At 49.9% G+C, this 27,692-nt stretch overlaps 1 protein-coding gene across 10 annotated transcripts in view; it reads right to left on the bottom strand.

The window, feature by feature from the left end:
- The window catches only part of DLGAP2 (DLG associated protein 2), a 919,850-nt gene that overhangs the window by 174,593 nt on the left and 717,565 nt on the right, over positions 1-27,692 (bottom strand). For all 10 annotated transcript variants that reach the window (XM_045398975.3, XM_045398980.3, XM_045398976.3 and 7 more), the window contains one exon: positions 22,428-22,493. In XM_045398975.3, coding sequence (XP_045254910.1) covers positions 22,428-22,493 — 66 coding nt within the window. Of the gene's footprint in view, positions 1-22,427; positions 22,494-27,692 lie in introns of those variants that run through there.

The following is a 27,692-nucleotide window of genomic DNA, read 5'->3' as shown; positions in this document are numbered from 1 at the left end:
CCCTTTTAGCAATGGAGAGCTACTCCCTAATTTTCATTCCAAAATGCATGATATCATATTTTTTCCCATGAGGCTATTAAAGAGAATAAATGGCTGTTGCTTGCTAATTAACCTGATTTATTTATTTAGAACCACTTGGCGTGTATAATTCGAAAGTTTACACAGCAGGTCACTGCCGTCTCCTGATCCGGAAAACTCATTCTCCCTCTTTCTGCTGAAATAGAAGCTCCTCCACTCGGCTCCCAGGTTCTGCTGGTGACTTTACAGGTGTCCCCTTAAATCCTTGCAATGGCCACACGGAAGCCTGTGTGTCCTGCTTCACTGATGAGAAAACCGAGATGTAGGGAGTAAGGGATCTGCTGATGGCCGCAGGCCCAGCCTCCTGGCCGAGGTGACGACCCAGGACCCGTGCGTGAGGCTCTGACTGGCCTTGGCCCCAGCACTGTGGATCCCATGCTCTGAGCAAAGGGAGGTCCCCGGGCCCCTGTGGGTGTGATGCCCCGGGCCCCGCCTGCTCCACACCTGCCAGCTTCCCCATGCACTCAGCTGTGGGGAGGAAGGCCGCAACGCTGGCCTGTCCCTCTCCTAGGAGGGCGACCTCCATCTCTGCATCTGTCTCCACAACAGGAGGCGGCAGGGGTGTTGCAACGGGGCACTGTGTGCCGTCCCGGCAGGCCAGGACTCCTGCTCCCTTGAGATGTGCTTTCCATCCATGTCTGTGGGGCCACCTGCGCTGTCATCGTGAGGTCTAAAGTGCACGGAGGGCCAAGAAGTCCTGTGCATTCTCCACAATGTGGCACACTGACCTGTCACTGGACTCGGGTCCTCGCTCCTCTCCTGGGCCAGGCGGCAGCTTCCGGTGGTCCCTGCAGCTGCGTTCCCTGCCCGTCCCCCGATGATGGACATCAGTCTGGCTTTCTCTTCTGGAGGCGTGGCTCTGATTTGCTTCTCCTCTTCACAAAACCTCAAGGTGTCTGCGTTGCTTCGGTACACAATCCATGCCCTCCAGACAGCAAGGCCCCTGTCCTGGATCCACGCCAGAGCTCCACTCATTCCCTGGATTTCTCCTACGTCGTCTAACTGCCTCTAGACCCCTCGGTTTGGCCTGAACGCTAAACAGAGTTCGTGGGGTGGGCTCTCTGTGCCCCCAGTCCGGGTGTTGCTTGTGTCTTCCTTCTGTCTGGAATTCCTCCACTGTCTCTCCACCTCCTTCCACGGCATCTGGGGAGCCAGGTCCTCCCATCTGCTGGACCTGGCTGTAACAAATTCCCACAGCCCAGTGGCTTCAAACAACCTGTCAGACCCTCAGTTTCTGCTGCACACATGAGGAGCTTGGTGGGCCTCACACCATCCTGGCAGCAAGGAAAACCCCAAGCAAACTGAAAATCAGTAACTCTCCTTCTTCATTCTTCAGAGAACTAAGTCACAAGGCAAAGCACGGACCCAAAACTGGAGACACAGACAAGCAGGTTCTGGGAACCTCAGCTGATGGGAGCAGAACTCCGCAGGGCCAGCGCCAGGGACCTGAGCTGTTGCTGATGAATTTCTGGAGATGCCACCTGGACAAGTGAGAGAGAAAAACTCCAGGGGAACCCAGTTATGGGGGACCTGCGCTTGGTGAATGTTACCTCCGAGAGCTCAACCAGGTTCCCACAGTAAATACTGAGAAAAATTTCCCCGAACTTCCAGCCAGCAGAGGGGAAGGGAACTATCTTGGAAAATGCCAGGGCATTGGGTGTTTCTAATGAGGTTTGCCCTCAGGGGAAACTTGCTAACCAGACCCCACCCTGCTGGGGTTTATCAGAGCCTGCCCGCCTGTCGAAGGAAAACACTAACTCCAGCCCCCTGCAACCACCGTGTCCCACCTACTTTAGAGAAAGGGGCATCTGAGGAGCTCTGGGGAAGGCAGGCCTGGGGCGCAGGCTGGCTGACAGAGGGGACTGGTCACTGGACCCAGGGACACCTGCCCAACCCACATCTTCACTCAGCAACAGGGCTGCTGCATCCCAGGGGAGACAGAGCCAAGAATGCCGGAGCAGGTACTGGTCTCGGACACCCACAGGTGCAGTGAATCTGGGCTGATGTCCGGCAGGTAAAGATGAAGCCTCACACACCAGGCCAATCTCCCCCCTCAGTTCCTTCCACCCAAAGCCGAAGTGTTTTGGCTTTCAGCAAAATCACCACAAGGCGTACTTCAGCACAGAACATGCAGTTTGAAGAAACGGAGCAAGCATCAGAACCAGACTGTTACATGGCAGGACGCTGCCACGTCAAACCCAACTGGGAAAAATGGGCGAAAGGTCTAAGCGGACCCCACCAAAGAAGACACTCGGATGCCAAGTGGGCGAACCAAAGATGCCCCATGCCGCCTGCCGCCCAAGTATTCCCAATTAAAACAAGACACCACCTCACCCCGACTAGCATGGCCAGAATCCGGACCCCGACAGCACCAGACGCCGGCGAGGATGGGCCCCACGGGAACTCTCCTTCATTGCCCGTGGGAGTGCAAAGCGGTGCAGCCACTTTGGAAGAGACTTTGGCGGTTTCTTACAAAACTAGGCACTCTCACCATGCAATCCAGCCATCACACCCCGAGTTATTCACCCAAACAAACTCAAAACTGACATCCACACATAAACCTGCACACAGATGTCTATAGCAACGTTATTCCTAACGCCCAGACTTGGACGATGTCCTTCAGTAGGTGAGTAAACTGTTACATCAGACGGTGGAATATTATTCAGTTGCTAAAATGAAATGAGCTCCCAAGCCATGAAAAAGGTTACACCCTGTTTGAATTCATGGGATGTGCTGGAAAAGGCAGTGAAAGAGTCAGTGTTTGCCAGGGGCTAGGGATGGGGAGGGAGGAACGGGGGGAGCATGCAGGATTTTTAGGGCAAGGAAACTGCTCCGTGTGACGCGGCAGTGGGGGGTCCACACCATTACACACTCATCCAAACCCACAGGGTGGGCAACGCCACGTGTGAGCCCTGACGTGAAGGATGAAGGATGGCTTTAGTCACTAATGCATCGATTCTGGCTCATCAGTAGTGACAGATGCACCACGCCAGTGCGAGGGGTGAAGAGCTCGGGAAACCACTCGGGGTGAACCTCCTCCTGCTCCCCAAGCACTCTCTGGGTTTCCCAATCGCGGCGCTCCCCTCCACGTGCCTGTGTTTTCCCATCTTCTTCCCTCTCTGAACCATGAGCTCCGGGGTTGGGGCCTGCAGCTGTTCTCCTCAGCCACTGTGGACACACCATCAATAGCTGATGAATCATTGATCTCGTCGTATAATCACTAACACGCCTATCAGGTGTATGGCCCATGGTGTGCCAGGAAGCAGAGACAGGGACGACGTGCCCAGCACTCCAGGGCAGAGAGCTGTCAGTGGAGAAGGCTTCTCCTTCACATGTAACCAACAGCGATGGCCCACACCTCCTGCCCCTGCGAAGCAGCTGGGAGCTCCTCCTCCTTCCGCAGACTGGAAACTGAGGCTCCCCGGGCAGGTGTGGGAAGATGGACCCAAACCCAGCCCCTCGGGTCTAGGATCCCCACCCCGCCCATGCTCCCCTGCTCTGTGCCCCCAAAGGAGGCCATGGGGGGCCCTGCCGAGGCCATCACCTGCTGAGCACAAAACCCACTGTGACAGGCAGCGGACAGCCAGGTCCCCAGGATGCTGGCACCCCAGCTGGGCCGGGCCCACAGGCTGGCTTCTCGCAGGCAGGAAAATGCATATGGATCCCAGGCCCACAATGAACTCTGGACTTTTCTTTTGGGGTCTGGAACATTTAATCTAGTTTAGGCAAGAGGTTGCATCCATGGGGAAGGTGCACGGGGAGAGCCAGGCTCAGGGTCAACGGAACCGTTAAACAAGGGGATCAGGGCTTTTTCACTTCGACTTCAGAGAAGGCAGCTTGTGCCTCTCTAACGAAAGTCTCTTACTGGAGAGGAAATAAAGTACTGAGTTGAAAAGGGAGCTTTATCGATTCCATATTTTATTTTCTGATGGGTCCAATCTTGAATTTCAAAGTCTCCTTCAGCAGCAGGTTAATGAACTTGTCATGTAAAACACGGAGTTTCGGGCAGTAAGTGAACCTGGAGCTACAGTTTGACACACAAAGCACATGTTTAGATTTTATGTTTTTTTGTTTTAAAGATTTCCAAGTAGACAAGGTTCTGTGCTTTTGGTTTTCAGGCGTAGGACGGGACGTGCCGCTGCAGAAAGCCGAGCTGACTTTGGTGTTCTTCACTTCCCAGGGCAGCGTTGTTAATTTTTCTGACACCTTAGCACCTCAGATGTGAAAGCTAAGCCTTCATATCCCTTCCTGGACTGCCAGCTCTGCCAGCTCCTTCACGGCAGGGACCGCAGGCTCCTGTCTGTGGCTCGTTGTTGAGATCCTGGCACTCAGAATTTTGGGATTAGCTGGAGGACGCAGGGTCGGGTGGGCCTGGGACAGACAGGATCCTCCAAGCAGAGCTGGTCTCATCTTAGCCATGCAGAGGGAGAAGCGTGGGCACTGGCGTGAGAATGTGTTTTACTAAATATCCAGATGCCATTCACTACCCGCCGAATGCCGACGTGCACGCACATACAATTATTTTCCAATAGCCAAAGATGGTGACTAGAATGCAAATATCTAACATTGGTTTGATATGGTTTGCAGAATCACTGTACAATTTACATATTATCACAATATTTGGAACCTGAGAAAAACAAGTCTCAAAGACTCCATAATTTACTCAAGAACCATGGTCCATGGCAGGGAGAACCAAATTTATATGACCTGAGCTCAAATCTAGTAGGAACATAAGGGTGTCTGGGTCCAAATAACCACACGGTCATTTATTAGTTAATCAAGGTTGGATGAGACTCAATTTCTTCATCTAAAAATAGGATAATCACCATAGCCATGCTCTTAGGAAACTCAAACATTATATAAATGTCAGCTTTGTTCTACGTGCCTTGTAAACGCACATGTATATATGAGGTGACTTGCTTTTTCCCTTCATAATTTGTATTTAAAAGTCCATTTTAAACCTCCACTTGGTTTGCCACAGCCACAGAATCAACAATTTGAAGACAAAAACAAACAACAAAACCCATAAGAGCTAATGTGCTGTGTCCTGGCAGATGAGGATGAAGCAGACAGATTTCATTAGGGCCAGAATGCAATTTGGGAGCAGTCGCCATTCCAGTTAGGGCTGGACGCTAGCAAACTTGATTTTGTGTCCAATTGGAAGGCTAAATGGTACGGACAAGTCACATAACACAGAAGCGTAACACTCAATAACCTAGACATGCCCACAGACGGTTCCAAATGAGGGCTGTCTGAGATGCACCAGACTCCATCATCCGGCAGCGGCCATCAGTTTTAATCACTTTTAAATTTTTCTACAGATGTCATTTCAACAAAATAGTCCACAAATCTGCCTTGAGTGAAATTCAGTTAGTCTTACTGACAATGGGCATTTGCTCCAGAAAGTTCCCAGGTACAAACAATAGACCGTGGGGAATGCTTATTTTGTGCAAGGTTCCCCGGTCCCTGTCTTATTCTATGACCCTCTTATTCCAGGGTTACACTACCAACGCCGAGTGTGAGCCCTGACGTGAAGGATGAAGGATGGCTTTTGTTTTTGGAAAATAAACACACATTTGTGATCCCTAGTCCAACAAGCAGCTGGACATCGACTTCTTGCCTATTTCCACACCACCAAAACTCCTAGCGTAACTGCAGAAAGGCTTGCAAATGCTGCCGCCTGCCACAGGCAGGGCTCTCCTAGCCAGAAACGGGAGGCCCTTCTGGTGCGTGGTGCATTTTAGCAGGTGTGTGCCTGCATTCGGGTGGAGGGACCCCTTGCTGGTGGATGGGGAGAGCATTGGCTCAGAGGAGAGCTTCTCAGTTTTCCAAAGAGGAGCGGCTCTTCTGCTCTATCGCGCTGAAGGTGCACAGCTCAGCTCAGTGGAGGAAAGGAGGCCGGGGTGGGAGGGTCTCGGTGGAGCAGGGGGTGGGGAAACATCCTGAGATGTAAGGTTGTGCAGGATCCAGCAATGGGCACCCAGGGGTGCTGCTTGCCACGGCCCCTCCCTCATGGCATGCCCTCTGCTCCTCCTGGGCTCCACACCCGTTCTTCTACCCCTGCCTAGGTCCAGCCACTCCAAATCTAACTCTTCAGGGTTCTTTTTCCAAGCTCCCCACCCCACAGAGGTCTGGACTTCTTCCTCCCCATGGCTGCCAGAACTCACCTTGTAACATCACCCCTTCCAAAAGACAGAATGAAGCACTACATCCAGGACTCACCCTCCACCCAGAGCCACGTGGGTCCCCAGCTCACGTCCTCAACCTGGGGAATGAAGACTTGGACCTTGAGGCTGCGGCCTTCAAGATGGGGTGATTCTACTGAACCTCGATTCCTGGTGACCCCGGTGGTGACAAAGCCTTCCTCACCTCCGCACCCTGGGGCTGGTGGGGACCAGCAGGCCCTCGCTGCCTGAGACAGTGGATGAGGTGCTTCATTTTCCATGTATTTTATTGTTTCAAGCAAACAGAAGAAAATGCATCTACTCATCCTCTTGAAGCCGTAGGGAGTTTCACCTGCTTAAAAATAACTTCAGCACCAAAAGGCACAACCCTGATTGTGCCTTTCACTCATTCTTGCACTCATTCACTCACTCATTCACTCATTCGTGTACTTTCACTCACTCACCCACTCACTCATTTATACACTCATTTATTCACTCACTCACTCATCCATTCACTCACCTGCATATTCAGTCACTCATTTGGTAACTCATTCATTCACTCATTCATTAACTCAATCACTCAATCAATCACTTATTTATGAACACACTCACTCGTGTACTCTTTCACTCACTCACCCACTCAGTCACTCACCCATGTACTCAGTCCCTCATTCAGTCACTTAGTCACTCACTCACTCATTCATGAACTCACTTATGTACTCTTTCACTCACTCACCCACTCTGTCACTCATTCACTCACTCACAGCTTATATACTCACTCACTCACCCAGTCACTCACCCATGTAGTCACTCACTCAATCACTCACTCATTCATAAACTCATTCACTCACTCAGTCACTCATGAACTCATTTATACATTGACTCACTCATTCACTCGTGTACTCAGTCACTCATTCAGTAATTCATTCACTCACTCATTAATGAACTCAATCACTCATTCACGAACTCAGTCACTCACCCACGTAGTCGGTCACTCATTCACTCATTCATGAACTCACTCATTCATTCATGAACTCATTCACTCACTCGTTCATGAACTCACTCATGTACTCTTTCACTCACCCACTCATTCACTCACTCATTCATGCACTCATTCACTCAATAAGTCAGACACTCATCCAGTCACTCACTCATTGTTCACTCCCTCCCTCACTCATTCACTCATTCACTTCCTCACTCATTCGTGTACTCTTTCACTCACTCAGCCACTCATTCACTCACTCAGCCACTCATTTACTCACTCACTCATTCATGCACTCATTGACTCAGTAACTCAGTCACTCATCCAGTCACTCATTGTTCACTCCCTCCCTCATTCACTCCATGTACTCTTTCACTCAGTCACTCATTCGTGCATTTACTCATTCACTCCCTCCCTTATTCACTCCCTCCCTCATTCACTCATTCATGCACCCATTCACTCACTCATTTATGTACTCTTTCACTCACTCACCCATTCAGTCACTCACTCACTCATTCACTCCCTCCCTCCCTCCCTCCCTCATTCATGCACTCATTCACACACTCATTCATGTGCTCTTTCACTCATTCACTCAGTAACTCACTCATTCACTCATTCATGCACTCATTCACTCATTTTCACTCAGTGACTCACTTGGTCACTCATCCACTCACTCACTCATTCCCTCCCTCTTTCCCTTCCTCACTCAGTCACTCACTCATTCATGTACTCAGTCACTCATTCATGTACTCTTTCACTCATCCACTCACTTGTTCACTCCGTCATTCACTCATTCACTCATTCTCACTCAGTAACTCAGTCACTAATCCAGTCACTCCCTCACCCGGTCATTCACTCACTCGATCATTCCCTCCTGCACTCACTCACTCACTCATCCATTCAGAGAACTGAACATTTTAATGAGCCCGTCCCTCTGTGAGATGTAGAGGAAAAGGGAAAAGAATTAAAGAGTCCATAGCACAGTACGGAGGGAATGGGAGCAGCGAGCAGACTGGAGGGGCAGACAGGTCAGGCGTTTTGTATGTGTCTGCATGTTTATGCATGTGTGTGCATACATGTGAGTGTGCCTATCTGCATGTGCATGTTTTTGTGTGTCTGCATATTTGTGCATCTGTGTGTGTCAATATGTGCATGTCTCTGTATTTGTGTTTTCATGTCTGCATGTGTCTGTGTGCATGCACCTGTATGTGTGCATGTGTATGTGTGTGTCTGCATATTTTTGCATATCTGCAATTGTTTTCATGTCTTCATGCGTGTGCATGTGTCTGTGTGCTTGTGTCTGCATGTGTGTGTGCATGTGTGTTCACATGTGTGAATGCCTGTGTGTTTATGCATGTCCATGTATGTTCACGTATGTGCATGTGTATGCTGACTGCCCTCTCTTCAGGGAAGGGATAGGACTCCTTTCTCTGTGCCCCTCCCAGGATGCCTCCACGGTTTCTCTGGCCCAGGTCCTTTTACCCCTCAAATGAAAGAAAGACACCTCAGCCCTGAGACTCAAGTGCAGGGTGGGCGTGCTCATCGGCTGCAAAACAATCAATGCAACAACTCTCCCTTGTTTCCAAGGCTGCCTTCCATGTCTCCTCCTTCCTTGTTTTCTCTTTGGTTGGATGCATCCATCCCATTTCAGGCCACACATGCACTTTCTGCATGTCGGTCTCCCTGTAGGGATAGATATCCCTGCGCGTCGGTCTCCCTGTGTGTCCCCTCCCTCCATGTCGGTCTCCCTGCATGCTCCCATCCACTGGCTGTGCCGTTGCAGGGGCTCTTCCCCTCGTGAGGTCGGATTTCATCTCCCCTGGGTCCTGCCGTGTGGCTCCATCAGACTCTGGGTGGCATCACCCTGAGCGCCACCCCCCAGACTCAGGCCGGCCTCCTTTCCTGTCCTGCTGGGAGATGCAGCAGCCACACGGGCTAGGAGCTTGGGCCTCCACGTGCAGCCACATGCCCATACTCACTGACTATGGGACTTGGTCTGTCATGTGCTGTCCCCTCCCTTAGGATGGGGTGACAGCAGAGTGAGAGGCCACACAGCTGTGGAGGGATGAGTGACATCAGTGAGTGTAAGCAAAGACCTCCAGTGGTGCCTGGAAGGTGACAAATGCCCATATATGACTGATAGAAGTTTCACACTCCTGACCACATCTGTAGCTCTTAAAGATTATCGCTATTCATATTATTTCCTTTTATATTCTCCAACACAATATTTTCTCGCTGTTCCTTGATACAGTCGCTGAATTTTATACAATTTCATCAAGTTTTAAAAGTGGAGCTTAAAACGTGCTCTCGGGTTCTGTGTTACGTGAAACAGAAAGTAGGAACTGTGTGTGACGTTTAAAACGCCTGGGCTGTTCCGGGTTCCCCTTCACTTTGCAGGATGCGGGATGCCTTCTGGGAATACTGGCATAAGAAAAAATGAGAGTTGCCTTTAAATTCAGGCAGAAAGAGGACATTCGTATTGGGGAGAAAACATACCTCTGGCTAATTCTGTACAATTCCTCTTTCCCGTCACTGTGAATTCCTCAACATCTAATTGGGTGCAGGCTTCGCTTCACTCGGGCTGCTCACGTGGCCATGAGACACCACCCAATGCCTTCTCCAGAGTGGGGGGCGCTCAGAAGTCAACAGTTAAAAGAAAACTGTGACCCACATCACGTAAGATAACCCAGGAAGGGGAGGGGATGTGTGAGCTCCTAGTACCTTTCAGTTCAACATCTCAATCACAGTGTGTAGGCAGCAGGGTTTCGGTAAATGCTCAAATGGATGGATGAATGAAGGCACGGATGGATCGGAGAGTTCCACCGCCATTGTCTGGAAAAAGGATGTTTCCTGTTGGCCCTTGGACTGTATGAATGTGCCCATGGGTGAAACTGGGGGAAGGGTGCCCGGGATTTCTCTGTATTGTTTTTGCAACTTCTTATGCATCTATAATTGGTTATTAAAAAGTGTTTCTTTTAGTTATGGGGAATTGCGTATGATTAGGAAACTTTTACTGAGAAAAATTGCAGTTCCCAAAGGGCTTACATGACCAGGAGGGCTTAGCAAGGTCTCACCTCAATTTTTAGGTTCAGAAATTCCATGCTGCGATTTTCCAGGCAGCATTTGTCTCTGGGAGATGGGCAGGTGCTATGCCACAGAGGCAAACCGCTTGCCAGTGAAGGGGTGATGGCCCCTCTGAGCTGGGCTGTGCTTGCACCTCTCCCACCAGCTGTTCCCAGGGAAAGGCAGAGCTTATCCCACCGAGCCTCCCTGGGGCTGGCCTGTGGCCTCTCCTGTCCTCCTCCGCTGTGGCCTGGGACACCAATGTGCACACGCAGATGGTACAGGGTGGCGGTGCGACCGGGACCTGGGGCCTCACTTCCCAGGATCAGGGTCATTGGGAAGACAATTAGAAACCTAGAGTGTGACCTTTCTTTAGAAAATGTTGGCAGTAGTCACCCAGTTTGTCTGATTAACCTTTAGATTGATAAGTCAAAGCTGTGAAGGTGAGATCTCTACTGCATGGGCACAGCGGGCTGGGGTACTCACGCATTTGCTGTCAGCTGAGCCTCCTGGAATTCTCAGCAAGGAGCATGCTTGGCTAGAGCAACTGCCATGGTGTTTGCTTTTAATGGACAGCCTCAGTGCAGGCATTTCGCTGCTGCATCAGGCTGCTGTGAGGTGTCAGCGTCTCTCGAGAGAGTGCGTGAGTCACAAGTGCAACCCGAGGGTCTTGTGGGCTGTGATTTTCCGATGCTAGACTCCAGAGCAGGCATGCACCGAGGTCAGGATGGAACTGCCACACCCACAGCTGACACCCATGCTGGGCCCCATCCCTATGCCACTGACGACTTCCACCATTTGCCTGAACCGTGATCACTAGCTGGTGATTTCTGCTTATGAAATTGTGTGAAATAAACAACTTTGATCATGTTGTCAAGGTAAGTGTAATAACATTCATGGGTTATTTTTTAAGTTTATGGACATTTGTTTCTTTGAAATTTATGGTGGAGGAGCACACATTCTTCTATGATGGACGTTTGTTTGCTAGCAACAGGCTTTCTGCAATGTGAGCGTGTTCTAACCCAGCCGTTCCCATCAGGGCTTCTCCTGCTGAACCGTGGACCAGACGTGCTAGGGAGGCCATCAGCCCTCAGCCCTGCCTACCTGGGCTGATGCCTCACAGGGCTGAGGAACACCGTTCTCTGGGAGACTTCTGAAGACTGTTAGCCAAATGTCTACTGCTAACTGCAGCTAGCATTCATCCCATGCCAAATCCAAGGGGTGGTAGGAAGTGCACATAAAACATGCATGCTTTTTGTCAGGCTCTGATAAGACTTGGAGCCTAATGTTTCTCTTTTCAATTCCTAAACAGATTTTGTGGTTCACCTTTGATCATATGGCCTATTGATTGTCCTGCATTAGACAGCCCTTACGTCCATGGAAGACGGTCATCTACTGATTGTCCTTCACCAGACAGCCCTTACATCCATGGAAGACTGTCCTACACTAGACAGCCCTTACGTCCATGGAGGATGGCCATCTACTGACTGTCCTATACTAGACAGCCCTTATGTCCATGGAGGATGGCCATCTACTGACTGTCCTATACTAGACAGCCCCTACATCCATGGAGGATGGTCATCTGCTGATTGTCCTACACTAGACAGCCCTTACGTCCATGGAAGATGGGCATCTACTGACTGTCCTATACTAGACAGCCCTTATGTCCATGGAGGATGGCCATCTACTGACTGTCCTATACTAGACAGCCCTTATGTCCATGGAGGATGGCCATCTACTGACTGTCCTATACTAGAGAGCCCCTACATCCATGGAGGATGGTCATCTGCTGATTGTCCTACACTAGACAGCCCTTATGTCCATGGAAGACGGGCATCTACTGATTGCCCTACACTAGACAGCCCTTACGTCCATGGAAGATGGGCATCTACTGATTGCCCTACACTAGACAGCCCTTACGTCCATGGACGATGGGCATCTACTGATTGCCCTACACTAGACAGCCCTTACGTCCATGGAAGATGGGCATCTACTGATTGTTCTACACTAGACAGCCCTTACGTCCATGGAAGATGGTCATCTACTGATTGTCTTACACTAGACAGCCCTTACGTCCATGGAAAATGGTCATTTACTGATTGTCCTACACTAGACAGTCCTTACGTCCATGGAAGATTGTCCTACACTAGACAGTCCTTACATTCATGGAAGACAGCCATATACTGATTGTCCTACACTAGACAGCCCTTACATCCATGGAAGATGGTCATCTAATGATTGTTCTACACTAGACAGCCCTTACGTCCATGGAAGATGGTCATCTACTGATTGTTCTACACTAGACAACTCTTACGTCCATGGAAAATGGTCATCTATTGATTGTCCTACACTAGACAGCCCTTACGTCCATGGAAGATGGGCATCTACTGATTGTCCTACACTAGACAGCCCTTACGTCCATGGAAGATGGGCATCTACTGATTGTCCTACACTAGACAGCCCTTACGTCCATGGAAGACTGTCCTACACTAGACAGCCCTTACGTCCATGGAAGATGGTCATCTACTGATTGTTCTACACTAGACAGCTCTTACGTCCATGGAAAATGGTCATCTATTGATTGTCCTACACTAGACAGCCCTTACGTCCATGGAAGATGGGCATCTACTGATTGTCCTTCACTAGACAGCCCTTACATCCATGGAAGACTGTCCTACAGTAGACAGCCCTTACGTCCATGGAGGATGGCCATCTACTGACTGTCCTATACTAGACAGCCCTTATGTCCATGGAGGATGGCCATCTACTGACTGTCCTATACTAGACAGCCCTTACGTCCATGGAGGATGGCCATCTACTGACTGTCCTACACTAGACAGCCCTTACGTCCATGGAAGATGGTCATCTACTGATTGTCCTACACTAGACAGCCCTTACGTCCATGGAAGATGGTCATCTACTGATTGTCCTACACTAGACAGCCCCTACGTCCATGGAGGATGGTCATCAACTGATTGCCCTACACTAGACAGCCCTTACGTCCATGGACGATGGGCATCTACTGATTGTCCTACACTAGACAGCCCTTACGTCCATGGAAGATGGGCATCTACTGATTGTCCTACACTAGACAGCCCTTACGTCCATGGAAGATGGGCATCTACTGATTGTCCTACACTAGACAGCCCTTACGTCCATGGAAGATGGGCATCTACTGATTGTCCTACACTAGACAGCCCTTACGTCCATGGAAGATGGGCATCTACTGATTGTCCTACACTAGACAGCCCTTACGTCCATGGAAAATGGTCATCTATTGATTGTCCTACACTAGACAGCCCTTACGTCCATGGAAGATGGGCATCTACTGATTGTCCTACACTAGACAGCCCTTACGTCCATGGAAGACTGTCCTACACTAGACAGCCCTTACGTCCATGGAAGATGGTCATCTACTGATTGTTCTACACTAGACAGCTCTTACGTCCATGGAAAATGGTCATCTATTGATTGTCCTACACTAGACAGCCCTTACGTCCATGGAAGATGGGCATCTACTGATTGTCCTTCACTAGACAGCCCTTACATCCATGGAAGACTGTCCTACACTAGACAGCCCTTACGTCCATGGAGGATGGCCATCTACTGACTGTCCTATACTAGACAGCCCTTATGTCCATGGAGGATGGCCATCTACTGACTGTCCTATACTAGACAGCCCCTACATCCATGGAGGATGGTCATCAACTGATTGCCCTACACTAGACAGCCCTTACGTCCATGGAAGATGGGCATCTACTGATTGTCCTACACTAGACAGCCCTTACGTCCATGGAAGATGGTCATCTACTGATTGTTCTACACTAGACAGCTCTTACGTCCATGGAAAATGGTCATCTATTGATTGTCCTACACTAGACAGCCCTTACGTCCATGGAAGATGGGCATCTACTGATTGTCCTACACTAGACAGCCCTTACGTCCATGGAAGATGGGCATCTACTGATTGCCCTACACTAGACAGCCCTTACGTCCATGGAAGATGGTCATCTGATTGTCCTACACTAGATAGCCCTTACATCCATGGAAGATGGTCATCTACTGATTGTCCTACAGTTGACAGCCCTTACGTCCATGGAAAATGGTCATTTACTGATTGTCCTACACTAGACAGTCCTTACGTCCATGGAAGATGGTCATCTACCGATCGTCCTACACGAGACAGCCCTTACGTCCATGGAAGATTGTCCTACACTAGACAGCCCTTATGTCCATGAAAGATGGTCATCTACTGATTGTCCTACACTAGATAGCCCTTACGTCCATGGACGATGGGTATCTACTGATTGTCCTACACTAGACAGCCCTTACTTCCATGGAAGATGGTCATCTACTGACAGCCGCTCCGTGGCTGTGTCCTCCAGAGCTGCACTCCTGAAACCTCCTGAATGCACTTCTACACCTGGACAGGTGATGCTGGGTTACCTGTCACAGCGTAAAAGCAATGACAATGATACTAATCATGGTAAAACCCAGCATTTAATGAACACTTGCTGTGAGCCACACCTTGTTCTGAGGTCTTATATTGCCATATTCAATTATCTTAACAAACAAAGAATGAGAAGAACAGGGGAGTTGGGTGAATTGCCCAAGTTCCAGGGGAGGCTTTGCCTGCAGAACCTGCCTCTGAGAACCCACGACGCGCACTGCTTCCTGTTTCAAACCCCGAGACAGCACAAAAGCGATTTCCTTTCTCTCCACCAGCCCGACTGCTGCAAGGCATTGCTCCTGCCAAGGGCTTTCAAACTTTTAGGATTAGATTCCACAGTAAGATGTATATTTTACATCAGAACCTAACACACCCACATACCCCCACACACACCAAAAAATGTTTCATTAAACATGTGCCCCTATTATCCAGAGTGTACTTTGGTATTTTCTAGTCTATACTTTTTTTTTTTTTTTTAATGAGTCTTGCTCTGTTGCCAGGCTGGAGCACAGTGGCATAATATCAGCTCACTGCAATGTCTGCCTCCGGGGTTCATGCTATTCATGCTATTCTCCTGCCTCAGCCTCTCGAGTAGCTGGGACTATAGGCGCGCACCACCACACCTGGCTAAGTTTTTGTATTTTAGTAGAGACAGAGTTTCACCATGTTGGTCAGGAGGGTCTTGATCTCCTGAGCTCATGATCTACCCGCCTCGGCCTCCCGAAGTGCTGGGATTACAGGCGTGAGCCACCGTGCCCGGCCTAGTCTACATTTTTCTGTTGTATTTTTGTTTCCATGTTAAAATTTGCTGGTAGTGACCCGGTCACTTGAATTCATGGCTCGTGAATGAGTTGTAGCCCACGGTTTAAAACTCAGTGCTCTAAAAGAACTGCAGAACAGAAGCCGTTGACAATGTGACAACATTAGGTCCTTAACTACAAATGATCACCTCTGGAGATCCTCTGAATCCCCGGAGCCCGAGCCTGTGCCCCGTCCGCCCGTCCGCCCCGTCTTCCCCGGGCGCTTAGTCGGCACTCACGTGCCTGCTGGCTGTGTTTTTAGGGAACACCGTCAGTGCTTCCTGCGGGCACTGGGTTCACTTCCCTCCAGCAGTTGTGGATTCCTTATTTCTTTCCAACTCCTCCCCGACGTTGAACCTGCTACGTATGTCTGGGAACTTCCAGGTCATTCCCACTGGCACATCCCACAGCGGAGAAAACACCAGTAGCTGCTGTTTGAATGGATGCCAGAGCGCGTGGAGGCAGGAATGATCAACAGCCACATGTGTGTGATGGCGGGGGCTTGCGGGGGGTGGCAGGGGTGTTGGGGGGCAACCTGGGAGCAGGCACCGCCCGGCGGGAGGCAGGGCCAGGCTGGAATGTGTGACGTTTAGGAGAAAAGCTGTAGAATGCACCCCAGAAATTCAGATAAAAACCCCGGCATCCTAAGTTTCACAAATGTTAGATATGTGTAACTTTAAAAGTATCTGATGTGTTTGTGCGGATACAAATTTAAAAATGGGCTTGTTAAAATGCAGTGCTTCCCAGTGAGCCTTCCTGTGATTAACTGACACTGACCTTCCACTGCACGTCACGGCCCCTTTCCTGTGCCACAGACCAGGCGTTTCACGTGACCACGTGTTTGATGTCACAGTGGAGAAGGAGCCTTCTCCTCCTATGGTCACAGTGCTCCCACTGGGCAGTGTAGGAGGGACAAGGTTGAAGCCCGAACCTCCCAAGAAGTGTGGCAGAGGAGGCTACAGGACGCCTGGGAGGGACGGTGGTCAGTGGAGGAGGGTGGTGAGTGGAGGAGGGTGGTGAGTGGAGGAGGGTGGTCAGTGGAGGAGGGTGGTGAGTGGAGGAGGGTGGTGAGTGGAGGGACGGTGGTCAGTGGAGGGACGGTGGTCAGTGGAGGACGGTGGTCAGTGGAGGGACGGTGGTCAGTGGAGGAGGGTGGTGAGTGGAGGGACGGTGGTCAGTGGAGGAGGGTGGTCAGTGGAGGAGGAGGGTGGTGAGTGGAGGGAGGGTGGTGAGTGGAGGGAGGGTGGTGAGTGGAGGAGGACGGTGGTGAGTGGAGGAGGAGGGTGGTGAGTGGAGGAGGAGGGTGGTCAGTGAAGGGAGAGTGGTGAGTGGAGGGACGGTGGTCAGTGGAGTAGGGTAGTGAGTGGAGGAGGGTGGTCAGTGGAGTAGGGTAGTGAGTGGAGGAGGGTGGTCAGTGGAGGAGGGCAGTGAGTGGAGGAGGGTGGTCAGTGGAGGAGGAGGGTGGTCAGTGGAGGAGGGTAGTGAGTGGAGGAGGGTGGTCAGTGGAGGAGGAGGGTGGTCAGTGGAGGAGGAGGGTGAGTGGAGGAGGAGGGTGAGTGGAGGAGGAGGGTGAGTGGAGGAGGAGGGTGAGTGGAGGAGGAGGGTAGTGAGTGGAGGAGGGTAGTGAGTGGAGGAGGGTGGTCAGTGGAGGAGGAGGGTGAGTGGAGGAGGAGGGTGGTCAGTGGAGGAGGGTAGTGAGTGGAGGAGGGTGGTCAGTGGAGGAGGAGGGTGGTGAGTGGAGGAGGGTGGTGAGTGGAGGAGGGTGGTCAGTGGAGGAGGAGGGTGGTGAGTGGAGGGACGGTGGTCAGTGGAGGAGGGTGGTGAGTGGAGGAGGGTGGTCAGTGGAGGAGGGTGGTCAGTGGAGGAGGAGGGTGGTCAGTGGAGGTGGAGGGTGAGTGGAGGAGGGTGGTCAGTGGAGGAGGAGGGTGGTGAGTGGAGGGACGGTGGTCAGTGGAGGAGGGTGGTCAGTGCAGGAGGAGGACTTGGTGGCTGAGGACCTGGGTGAACGTATGCCTGGGAGACTGAGGGTGGATTGCTACCTTCTTCCTAGACAGAAACTCAGCACATCACTGCTTCCACTATGTCTAGACATTTCCCTGCAGGAAGTAAGTACGGACAATAAAGTGACAAGAACAGGTAGAGCCAGGTTTTTGTTTTATGAAAGAACACACAAAAGTAAACAAACATCCCAAAGGGAATTCCTGTGAGACAAGACATGGATCATCACTAGAATGAGACGCTGGTGCACTTCAATGCTGGGGCGATGACTAAAGCTATCTGAGGTCCCATTATATAAACGTGTTCACAATCTGTGTGCCTGCCAGGCGGAAAGCTCTAAGTATTATTTCAATATTCAGGTATTTCAAAATCACACAGTGTGTACATTTTCTCAGTGTTATGCTGCATATATAATATGTGCTTAATATTCTTTGATGATTTAATCTGCCTATTGTTTTCATTTCATTTTGCATTCATTTATCAATGCAAAATTTGGGTCAATATAACAATCTTCATAGATGCAAATAAATTACCAACTCTTTACAACTGGTTTAAATATAACATTCAGGAAAATGAAAGAAAAATGCCATTCTTAGAAGTAACATCTATAATGAGCCAATGTTACAAACGTTACTAAGAGGGCAATTTAATTCTAGTGTGTCTGAAGGTCTTCCCTAGAAACCTCTCTTCTGGAAAAAGTGGGATTTTTCTTTTTCATTGTACTCATTTTGAATGTGCCACATTAATCTATTTTATTGGTGACTTTAATTTTATAGAAAACTTCCTTATCCTCCTATATTTCACAGCCATTTTCCCCATCATAAAATTACTTTTCATACATTACACTCTATGAGCTTCAGAGAACGCACATGTTCTTAAGAGGTAATGGGTAATAACACAGGCAAGGACGGCTTTATTAATTCATCTGGCACTAATGGTATCTTAAGCTCTTCAGCCAATGCCATTCAGCTTTCCTTGGAGCTTTTGGAGACTGAGGGCAGTTGGAAAAAAAAAGATTGATGCTTTGAAATAGGACCAGAAGCAAATGTCACTTCATTGCTTTATGACTTTAACCTATACTGTGCTATAAAATGTCCCCCCGCATTTTGGAAATGATGGTTACTCATTTACTGTAATAGCATCAAGATCATTATGAAGTGTTTTTAATTTTAATTTGACCCAGTAGAATTATAGATCCATAAATTTGTGACTTGGAAGATCCCTTAAAATCATCATTTAACTCTCTCAGTTTAAAGATGAGGAGATTGGAACACTCAATTTGGAAAAATAAATGACTAAAATGATGCTATTTGCTCCCAATGTTATTAGGATAGCGTTAGGAACCTAACTCAGATATCCTTCCCACCTTCGTTCCTTCCTTCTTCCTTTCTTCTTGTGTTTTTTGCTTTTACTCTTAATTATCCTTTCATATGTTTTATATCAGGATTCTCAATCCTAGGGGTACATTAGAATGATAAAGGAATAATCCAGGAATCCCACTTCTGGGTATTTATCTGAAGGAAATAAAATCGACGTGTGGAAGGGGAATCTGCTCTCCCGTGTTCATTGAGGTGCTGTTCACCGCAGCCAACACACAGAACCAGCCTCAAGCCCATCAGCAGAGGCACAGATAAAGAAAACGTGGAATACCTACTCGGTCTTGAAAACTGAGAAATCCTGGCATTTGCAACAACATAGATGAGCCTGGAGGACATCATGCTAAGTGGAACAAGCCCGGCCCAGAAAGACAGAGGCCATGTGACCTCACTTACACGCGGAATATGAAAGCAGAGAGCTCAGAAGCAGAGGGTGGTCACCAGAGGGAGGGTCGGGGGGAACCGGGAGGGTGTTGGCAGAAGGCTGCAGCATCTCAGTTAGACAAGAGGAGTAAGTGAGGAGGTCTAGGTACCACACGGTAAATGGTTTGTATACTTGAAAATTGCTAAGAGATGAGATCCTAAGTGTTCTCACAAGCACAAGATGATGATAAGGATGTGAGGTGGCTAAATGTTAATTAGATGTTAATTAGCTTTGACAACTCATCTTACAGCATATACCTGTATCAAGACGTCACGTTGTACACCGTAAATATACACAATTTGTATCTGTGAATATAACTTAATGAAGCTAGAAAAAAATATTTTTACAGTAAAACAAGAAGCGTTTCTTCCATTTAAAAAAAAAGCATCAGGTAAAGGACTTTTAAAGATGACAGTAGCCAAGTCCTTCCTCAGACAAATACATCAGATGGAGCCTGGGCACTGGTATGTTTTTAAACTTTCTCCAGGGTGATCCTGACTGACATAGAACTAGGGTCAAGACCTAATATTTCCGTGAACAGGCTAAACAGACTCACTGGAACCAGTGCGTCCACCTTCCTCACCAGGTGCACTTCTGCACAAATCTTCGACTCCAGGTCACCGCGCGTCTGCGCCCGGCTGTTTCAGCTCCCTGGGCTCACCAGACGGCTACAGCGGCTCCTCCCTCTCCCTCCACCCACGCGCGCCCCAAGAGGGGAAAGCCAGGCACGTGTTTGAGGGTCCTCTCAGCCAATCGTCACCAAATCCTCTCATTTCCTTCTTTCCAAAGCTTCTAACATCTGACCCTTCTCATTCTTACAACCGCCAACCCTCACCCCATGGCAAGACCATAGAGGCAGCTTGCAAAGCACACCCCGTCCCTAAGCAGTGTGGAGGTTCCTCAAAAGGAGGAAGCATTGGTTCACCACGGGTTCTACCAATTCCACTGCTGGACGTTTACCCAAACGAACCGAAAGCAGCAACATGGGGAGAGAGCTGCACGCCGTGTTCACAGCAGCGCCATTCACAACAGTCAAGGAGAAGTGACCCGGGATCTGTCCACAGAGGAACGGAAACCAGTGTGGTCCATCCACACAGTGCAGTGTGGCTCAGCCTCCAAAAGAAAGGGCATCGGACACATTGACATGTGCAGTAACAAGAAGACATTATGCCGTGTGAAATGAGTCGGTCACTAAATGACAAATCCCGTGTGGTTCCACTTCTAGGACGGCCCCGGAGCAGTCAGATTCAGAGTCAGAAAGCAGGATGGGGGTGCCGGGGCTGGGGAGGGGAATGGGAGTGAGTGTTTCATGGGGACAGAGTTTTACTTGCCGAAGAGGAAAAAGTTCTAGAGACGGAGGTGCTGATGGCTATACAGCAACGTGAATGCATTTAATGCTGCTGAACTTACTTACAAAGGACTAAGACGAAGAAATGCTTTCTGTTCCTACAATCCTGCCTGCACCAAGCCACCCGTGTGACATTCTGCCTCCTTCGCCCCCCAGCCTCTCCCTTGATTCTCACTTTGTGTGCCTAGTCCAGGGTCGGAATCCGGGCAAAGCTGGCCTCCCCAGAGTGACTCCTGCACTCTTGTTTCGGTTCTGTGCCCCTTGCTGCAGCCTCCAGGTTCTTCTCACTGTGCCTGTGCCCAAGAGAAGGCCCCTGGGGCAAGTGGGGGCCACTGCTATGGAGAAGAACTGGCATAGACACAACTAGGGCATTAACATTGTCCAGAGACAGTGCAAAAGGCAGCTGAGCTACCTCCAAAGCCTCAAGAAAACAAATGTCAAATGAGTCACATGCATTTGGAAGCCTCCCTAGGCAGACTGAGTAGTGAAGATTCATCGCGATGGATTATTACCAGAGTGAGGTTTGAAAAACAGATGCCTAATTATTCCAACACAATAGCCATTGCTGCTTCCTAATGAGAAGTTGAAATACTTTCACTCGTCTATTTCCAAGTGAAGAGAGGCTATGTAGAACGTCAGTTAGCAACAAATTTAGGACCCAGTTGCAGTGGATAATGGACTGTCATCCTTTACAACTCTACCCATTTCCATCATCTTACATTGAAAAGCAAACATTTTTTGGCGGTATTTTTCTTTAACAGAAATCACAGCTTTATGTAAAGTGGACTCCTTCAATTTTCAGCATTATTCTTTAGGCAAATCAAACCAGCAACAGATGCATTGGCTAAAAGTCCGAATTACGTTTTTAAAAATGCACATTTAAATATGAATTGAACTTGTGATCCATGACCCAGCCCTGAGTGCTGTCACCGCAGACAGCCATCAGTGGGTTGAGGAAGAGGCCAACAATCTTTTAGGTTAGAGAATAACCAAAGACAGCAAACCTCTTTTAGGCTAGAGAATAACCACAGACAGAGCCACTGATGGGCTTCCGTCTTCAGCTGTGGTTTGTCGTTGATTGTATTCAACCGTTTGATGTCAAATGTATTCAACATTTCACATCTTTAACACAAGCATTTGGCCTTCTTCTTGTAAGCATAGCTCCATGTCAAAAGACTGATGGAAAATATGGCACCAGCTTTACTGTGCCAGTGGCAGCTCAGAAATGAAATTTCCACGTGATTTTAACCAGCACCAGGGAAAGTATGTCGTGGCAGCCTCTCCCCGGGTCCTTGGAAGGAAGAGCACAGTCATACTCAGCATCCAGACCCCAGTGTGTGGGGCTGGCTGGAGAGATGAGCTGCTTCCTGCCAAGGAAGGGCTATGTGAAAAACGCAAATATGGGAGCTCCCTGCTTCCTGAGGTTGCTTTGAATACGTTTAGTCACAGAGGAGCAAGGAAAGGAAGGGTCCTTCACCTCTGGAGACATGCATTGTTTATGTGAACGGCTGCCTGAGTTCCTGAGGGCCAGGAACAGCTCTTCCTCACCCAGCACTTCTGTAATGTTTAAAAACTATTATTTTTGGAAAAAAGTGTCCCAATGTACTTAGTTCTTTTTAGCTCCCTTTCTAAAGGCAAACATGCTAACGTGTGTTTGTGGGAAGGTCCCGATGGTGGGAGCTGCCCGGAGCGTGCCCGGTTCTGTCCGGGCCCCGCCACAGTAGGGCTGACGAAGGTACTCTACCTAGATCCTCTTCTGCCGGCCCTGGAAAGCTGATGCCCGGCTGGACCAGGTCTCCACCTTCTTCCTCTGCAAAGACAGAAACAAAGTCACTCTTTAATGCGTTTCTGGTATAGACTGCAGTCACTCCCAGCACATCTTCAAAAGCCTCCACACTCAACACAGTTCAAACATGATGGACACCTTCGTATTTCTTCAAACGTCACTGCTCAGAGCCCAGCATTTTGTGCCAATAACCTCAGGAACAACCACTGTTTTCTGTAAGGAAGCATTGTGACCACAGATGCACGTATTTCTCCTACCTAGACACGGACGTAGGCAGTGAGTCCCAATGATTCTCAGCTTTAACTCTGACCTAACTTCAAATTTATTAGGCCTTATTTGCACTGGAACAGACTTCAGTAAAATCAGCCCACTCTGATTGTCCCTGGTTCCTTGCAGCTGGGTGAGTCCCGCGAGGGCCCCGCGTCGTCCATGATAAAGACTTTCCTTCCTGTCTAGAAAGCTTCACGCCATTCGAAGCCTCATTTTGCAATGCTCAAAGTCTACAGTTGTGGTCTTAGTGTTTAATATTAGTTCATATTAGGTCCACTTTGACCAAAACACTGATTTCATTTCCCTCTGTTGGGAGATCATCCAGGTCACTGGCATTGATTTTCCATTGTTCACTCTGTGCTAACACAAAAGCAGACATCACTTTCTTAGAATGATATCACCATGTGGCTGTAAAAGGTCTTGGGGTCACTGAGCACTGTCCTCCCTCCATGTGTGGGGCAACAGGGACCTGGGGAGACGGATGAGCTTGTGATTTTATTTAACTGGTCCCTGGGGAGCTGGACTGAGCGCCATCCAGTGGCTCTCCTCCCGATGTGCTCTGCCCAGGAAACCAGGTGCCAACTCTCCAGGCCGCCTTGGTTTCTACCTGGCTGCAGAGGCAGCGCAGACACAGCCGGATCCCAGGGAGGCTCTGCCCCACACCAGCCACAGTGAGAGGGGTGGGGAATGGCCTGAGGAGGCGGACAGGGAGCATCAGATAAGGCAGCATTTGGCACCATGTTACACATGCCTGTAAACATGTTATTTATGGGGTATGTATCAGAACGATGACACATGTATGTACACACATCTTTGTCACCACTTTGGCATATGTGCCCAAAATATAATTATAAATATGATTGCAGGTTCGGACTCTAGGCATGTATTCACACATACATGGGTTTCCAATGTTCATGGACAGGCTTTGAGGCACATTTCACATTTGCCCCCACCCCTGACCCAAGTGTTAGATGCAGTTAGCCAGGCTGTAGTCTGCAAAAGGATTTACTTCAGAACATGATGCTGGAGCCACTTACACTGCTGTCACCACCCCTGTTTCAGCAAATCGGCATCTGCTGTTTTCAGTGAGTTGGCAGAAGGTCAGGAAAGGAAGATGACAGATTTGGAATGTGAGATGCTGATGAAGAGGATACAGTTGCCTCTCAGGTAATGTGAACTAAGATTTCATTTTATGGGATTGCCCAGTTACAGCTTTTTAAAAAACATACATGTGTAAGAAGTAGCTATGTGAATTAGGTTAAGTATTTTACAAGACAGCTCATTCAAATGATTTAACATAACTCAACCCCATTTCTTCAAGGCTAACAGCACTTTTTGCATACTCTAAGTTGCATCTTTCAGCTAATGAAATACATCTGCCAAATGCCCACATTAAGTATAACATAAAGCCACAGACTGGAATGGTCTCATTCATGTCAAAATAGGATGGACAGTTCTAATTAAGTACAGTTTCCATGGAGACCATCATCACATGTGTGAGTAATGTGAGAACAGAGCATCCAGCTAGGTGAGAATGGAATTTGGGGATAAACTAAAACAATGGACCCTCAACCTCCGCCCTCCTTATGCCCGAGTTTCAGCACACATGCAGAGACAAGGCAGGGCTCCCACCAGGTGGACTTGAAGGATGGGCCAACATCACACAGTTGCAATGACAAGCATGGGCGCTCTGCTAACACCACCAGCAGCAGCAGGCATGGAGTTTAGCAAAGCCACGTGCTTCACACAGAGCACAAGCTTGGTCTCAGAAGCCTGTGCTTTGCTCGAGGAACACACCTAATTATCTTGAGAATGGCACTCCAAAGATGAGGCGTGGGGACGTTCGAAGGTCAGCCCTCGAACTGGAGGAGTACAAATGCTTTGCTGCCTGATCTCCTCCCACCTGCCCTTGCTGTTTATCGGATGAGATAATAGGAGGTCTGAAAGCCGCGTGGCTCAGGCAACATGGCCCAAAGTTAAAAGTCCAGCATGGGCTGAGAGTACATGTATGGAAGGTTTCCGAGTGTGGTGTGGCCTTCCAGCTAGGAGAGCTTAATGTAGCATGTGTGTCGGTATAACTGTGGTTACCATCCTTCCTTATCTAACGAGGCTTTGTATTCCCCCCCTTCTCGGAGGTTCTCTTCCCGTGGCTTCAGTCACCTGAGGTATGGAATGAGTGATTTTGAGAGAGACAACGAGACCACATTCACACACCTTTTATTACAGTAGATTGTTATAAGTGCTGATTTCATTATAGTTATTCAGATTACTCTCTTACTGTGGTTAACCTACCAGCTGAGCTTTATCATGGGTGCACACACACAGTGAGTTCTACACTCCGGCTTTCTTCTTGTCTTGCCCAGATTCCTATCCAGGGGGCCTGGGGAGTCATGCCCTACAAACCATGGAGTCTCACTAGAGGGGTTTTCTTTACCTGCATAACGTGGCTCACTTTCCAACCTGACTCTGGCACCACATCATGTGACAGATAAAGAAGGAAATAAAAATATTTCAATCCTGAATGTGTGGTTTTTTTTTTTTTTTTTTGCCATATCTTGAAATAGTCCAGGAAAATCTACGTTCTAAAGAGTATTCCCTTCCTTTTCCTTCCTTTTCCCAGATCCAGGAGAGAACTGCCTCTGGTAAGAAGCACTTACCATCCATCCCCTCTGCACCCTGCTGCCCGGAGGCTTCCCCTGCACAATGGGAACCGTGTCTCCATAACTCCTTATCTTCACCCAGACATTGCTTTCTATGGATTCTAGGTCTTTAGACAATAATTTAACTCTTTCAACCAACAGCCAGTCGGAAAATGTTTGACTCCATAATGACTTGGGAGGCCCCACTTCCAGCTGTCCCGCCTTGCCAGACCCAACCAACGTACATCTACAGGTATTGACCGATGGCTTACGTCTCCCTAAAGTGTATAATACCAAAAGCTGTATCTTGACCACGCTGGGCATGTGTTCTCAGGATCTCCTGAGGGCTGTGCCACCGGCCATGGGTCACTCATATTTGGCTCAGAATAAATCCCTTCGAAATACAGAATTTGACTCTTCTTGTGGACAATAGGAAAAATCTACCTACAAGTGCTGGCACTGGCTGAGGTTTCAGGCATCCGCTGGGGGTCTTGGAACATGTCCCCGTGGACAGAGGGGACTAGGGTACTTCTACCACGTTCCCATCCCCAGTCCAGAACGCTCACTGGGCAAGAACGCTGTTCGCCTGGACAGGCGTGGGTAGGGCCATGTTCTCCTCCTCCTCACATCTTCAGCATCTGGGACTGTGGGGGAAAAATGTTAATGACCATCTCAGCCACCTCAGAAATGCCCTTATCTATGCTTAAAGAGACACAGGAACCCTCGTTCTTTCCGTAGATCTCTCTCTCTCCTGGCCGCCTCCTATGAGGGAGGAGAGCGGTTTGCTCCAGCGACCATGGGAAAGATGGGCCGCAGGGCCTAGGAAGCCAGCCTGGCTGCCGTCATAGAACCACAGCTCCGCCTGCGCGCTGAGACCTTCTGAAATCAGGCGACGGAGCTCCCTCCACCTGGCGTCCTTATTTCCCACGGTCCAGACTGAACACCTCCCAGGGAGAGGCTCGGTGCCGACCCAGCCCCTGCCCACGCTGATCACGGCACTGACAGCGCCGACCTCCCACATCACGTTTCCGTGGCAAAACCAGACACGTGCCTTCCACTGAGAAGTGCTGGGAATCACCCATTCACGCGTGGGATGCGCGTCTGTCTTCACTGGAGAAACGCAACTTTCACCACGGCCACTCCACGTGGGGCTTCCTCACTCAGGCCCCTCACTTCGGTCCCTTCTGGCAGAACGCGCTTCAGGAGTCGCCTTTCTCACCTGCTGGAGCTCCATGAAGGCCGCGCTCCGTAACGCGTGGGAGACCCCTTGAACCGTGTTCCCTAACGCGTGACCCGGAGACCCGGTGAACCGTGTTCCCTAACGCGTGACCCGGAGACCCCGTGAACCGTGTTCCCTAACGCGTGACCCGGAGACCCGGTGAACCGTGTTCCCTAACGCGTGGGAGACCCTGAACCGTGTTCCCTGACGCGTGACCCGGAGACCCCGAACCGTGTTCCCTAACGCGTGACTCGGAGACCCCGTGAACCGTGTTCCCTAACGCGTGACCCGGAGACCCCGTGAACCGTGTTCCCTAACGCGTGGGAGACCCTGAACCGTGTTCCCTGACGCGTGACCCGGAGACCCCGAACCGTGTTCCCTAACGCGTGACTCGGAGACCCCGTGAACCGTGTTCCCTAACGCGTGACCCGGAGACCCCGTGAACCGTGTTCCCTAACGCGTGGGAGACCCTGAACCGTGTTCCCTGACGCGTGACCCGGAGACCCCGAACCGTGTTCCCTAACGCGTGACCCGGAGACCCCCTGAACCGTGTTCCCTAACGCGTGACTCGGAGACCCCGTGAACCGTCTCCCTAACGCGTGACCGGGAGACCCCGTGAACCGTCTCGGGGAAGCTGCAGCAAAGCGGTCGAGCGATTCCGTGCCCCGGTGCTTCCGCGGAGTCCGCACCCAGCCCTCCCCCAGCACCGCACCCCTCCGGGCCCAGGAGCAGAAGCGTGGATGGCATGTGCGGTGCCTCGGGTGCCGCCTGGAGAGCGCGGACCTGCCCCGCGTGGACACAACACAGGCGCACTTTCTAGCATTTCTGATCACCCTTGAGCTTCAGAGAAACGGCTGTCCTGCCAGTCCCCTGTGGCCCAGCGGGGTCTGGTGGGTCTGAGGGTCTGTGACAGCCCTTAGTGAAACACAGGGCGCCGTGAGCACTGCGGGGTACCCACGTTGCCTTCCTTTGCTAAGTGATGAGTCGTCTCAGTGTCACAAGCTGCTCACGCTTCCTGGAAGGAAGACTCCGGCCACGCGCCGTGAGAAAGGAAGGAAGTGGGAGGCTTCCCAGAGCCGCCCTCAGAGCCCTGGG

The sequence above is a fragment of the Macaca fascicularis genome, chromosome 8, assembly GCF_037993035.2.
Source record: "Macaca fascicularis isolate 582-1 chromosome 8, T2T-MFA8v1.1".
In the NCBI taxonomy this organism is placed as follows: Eukaryota; Metazoa; Chordata; class Mammalia; order Primates; family Cercopithecidae; genus Macaca; species Macaca fascicularis.
The sequence above is the reverse complement of the archived record's forward strand: the minus strand, read 5'-3'. Positions and strand labels throughout refer to the sequence as shown.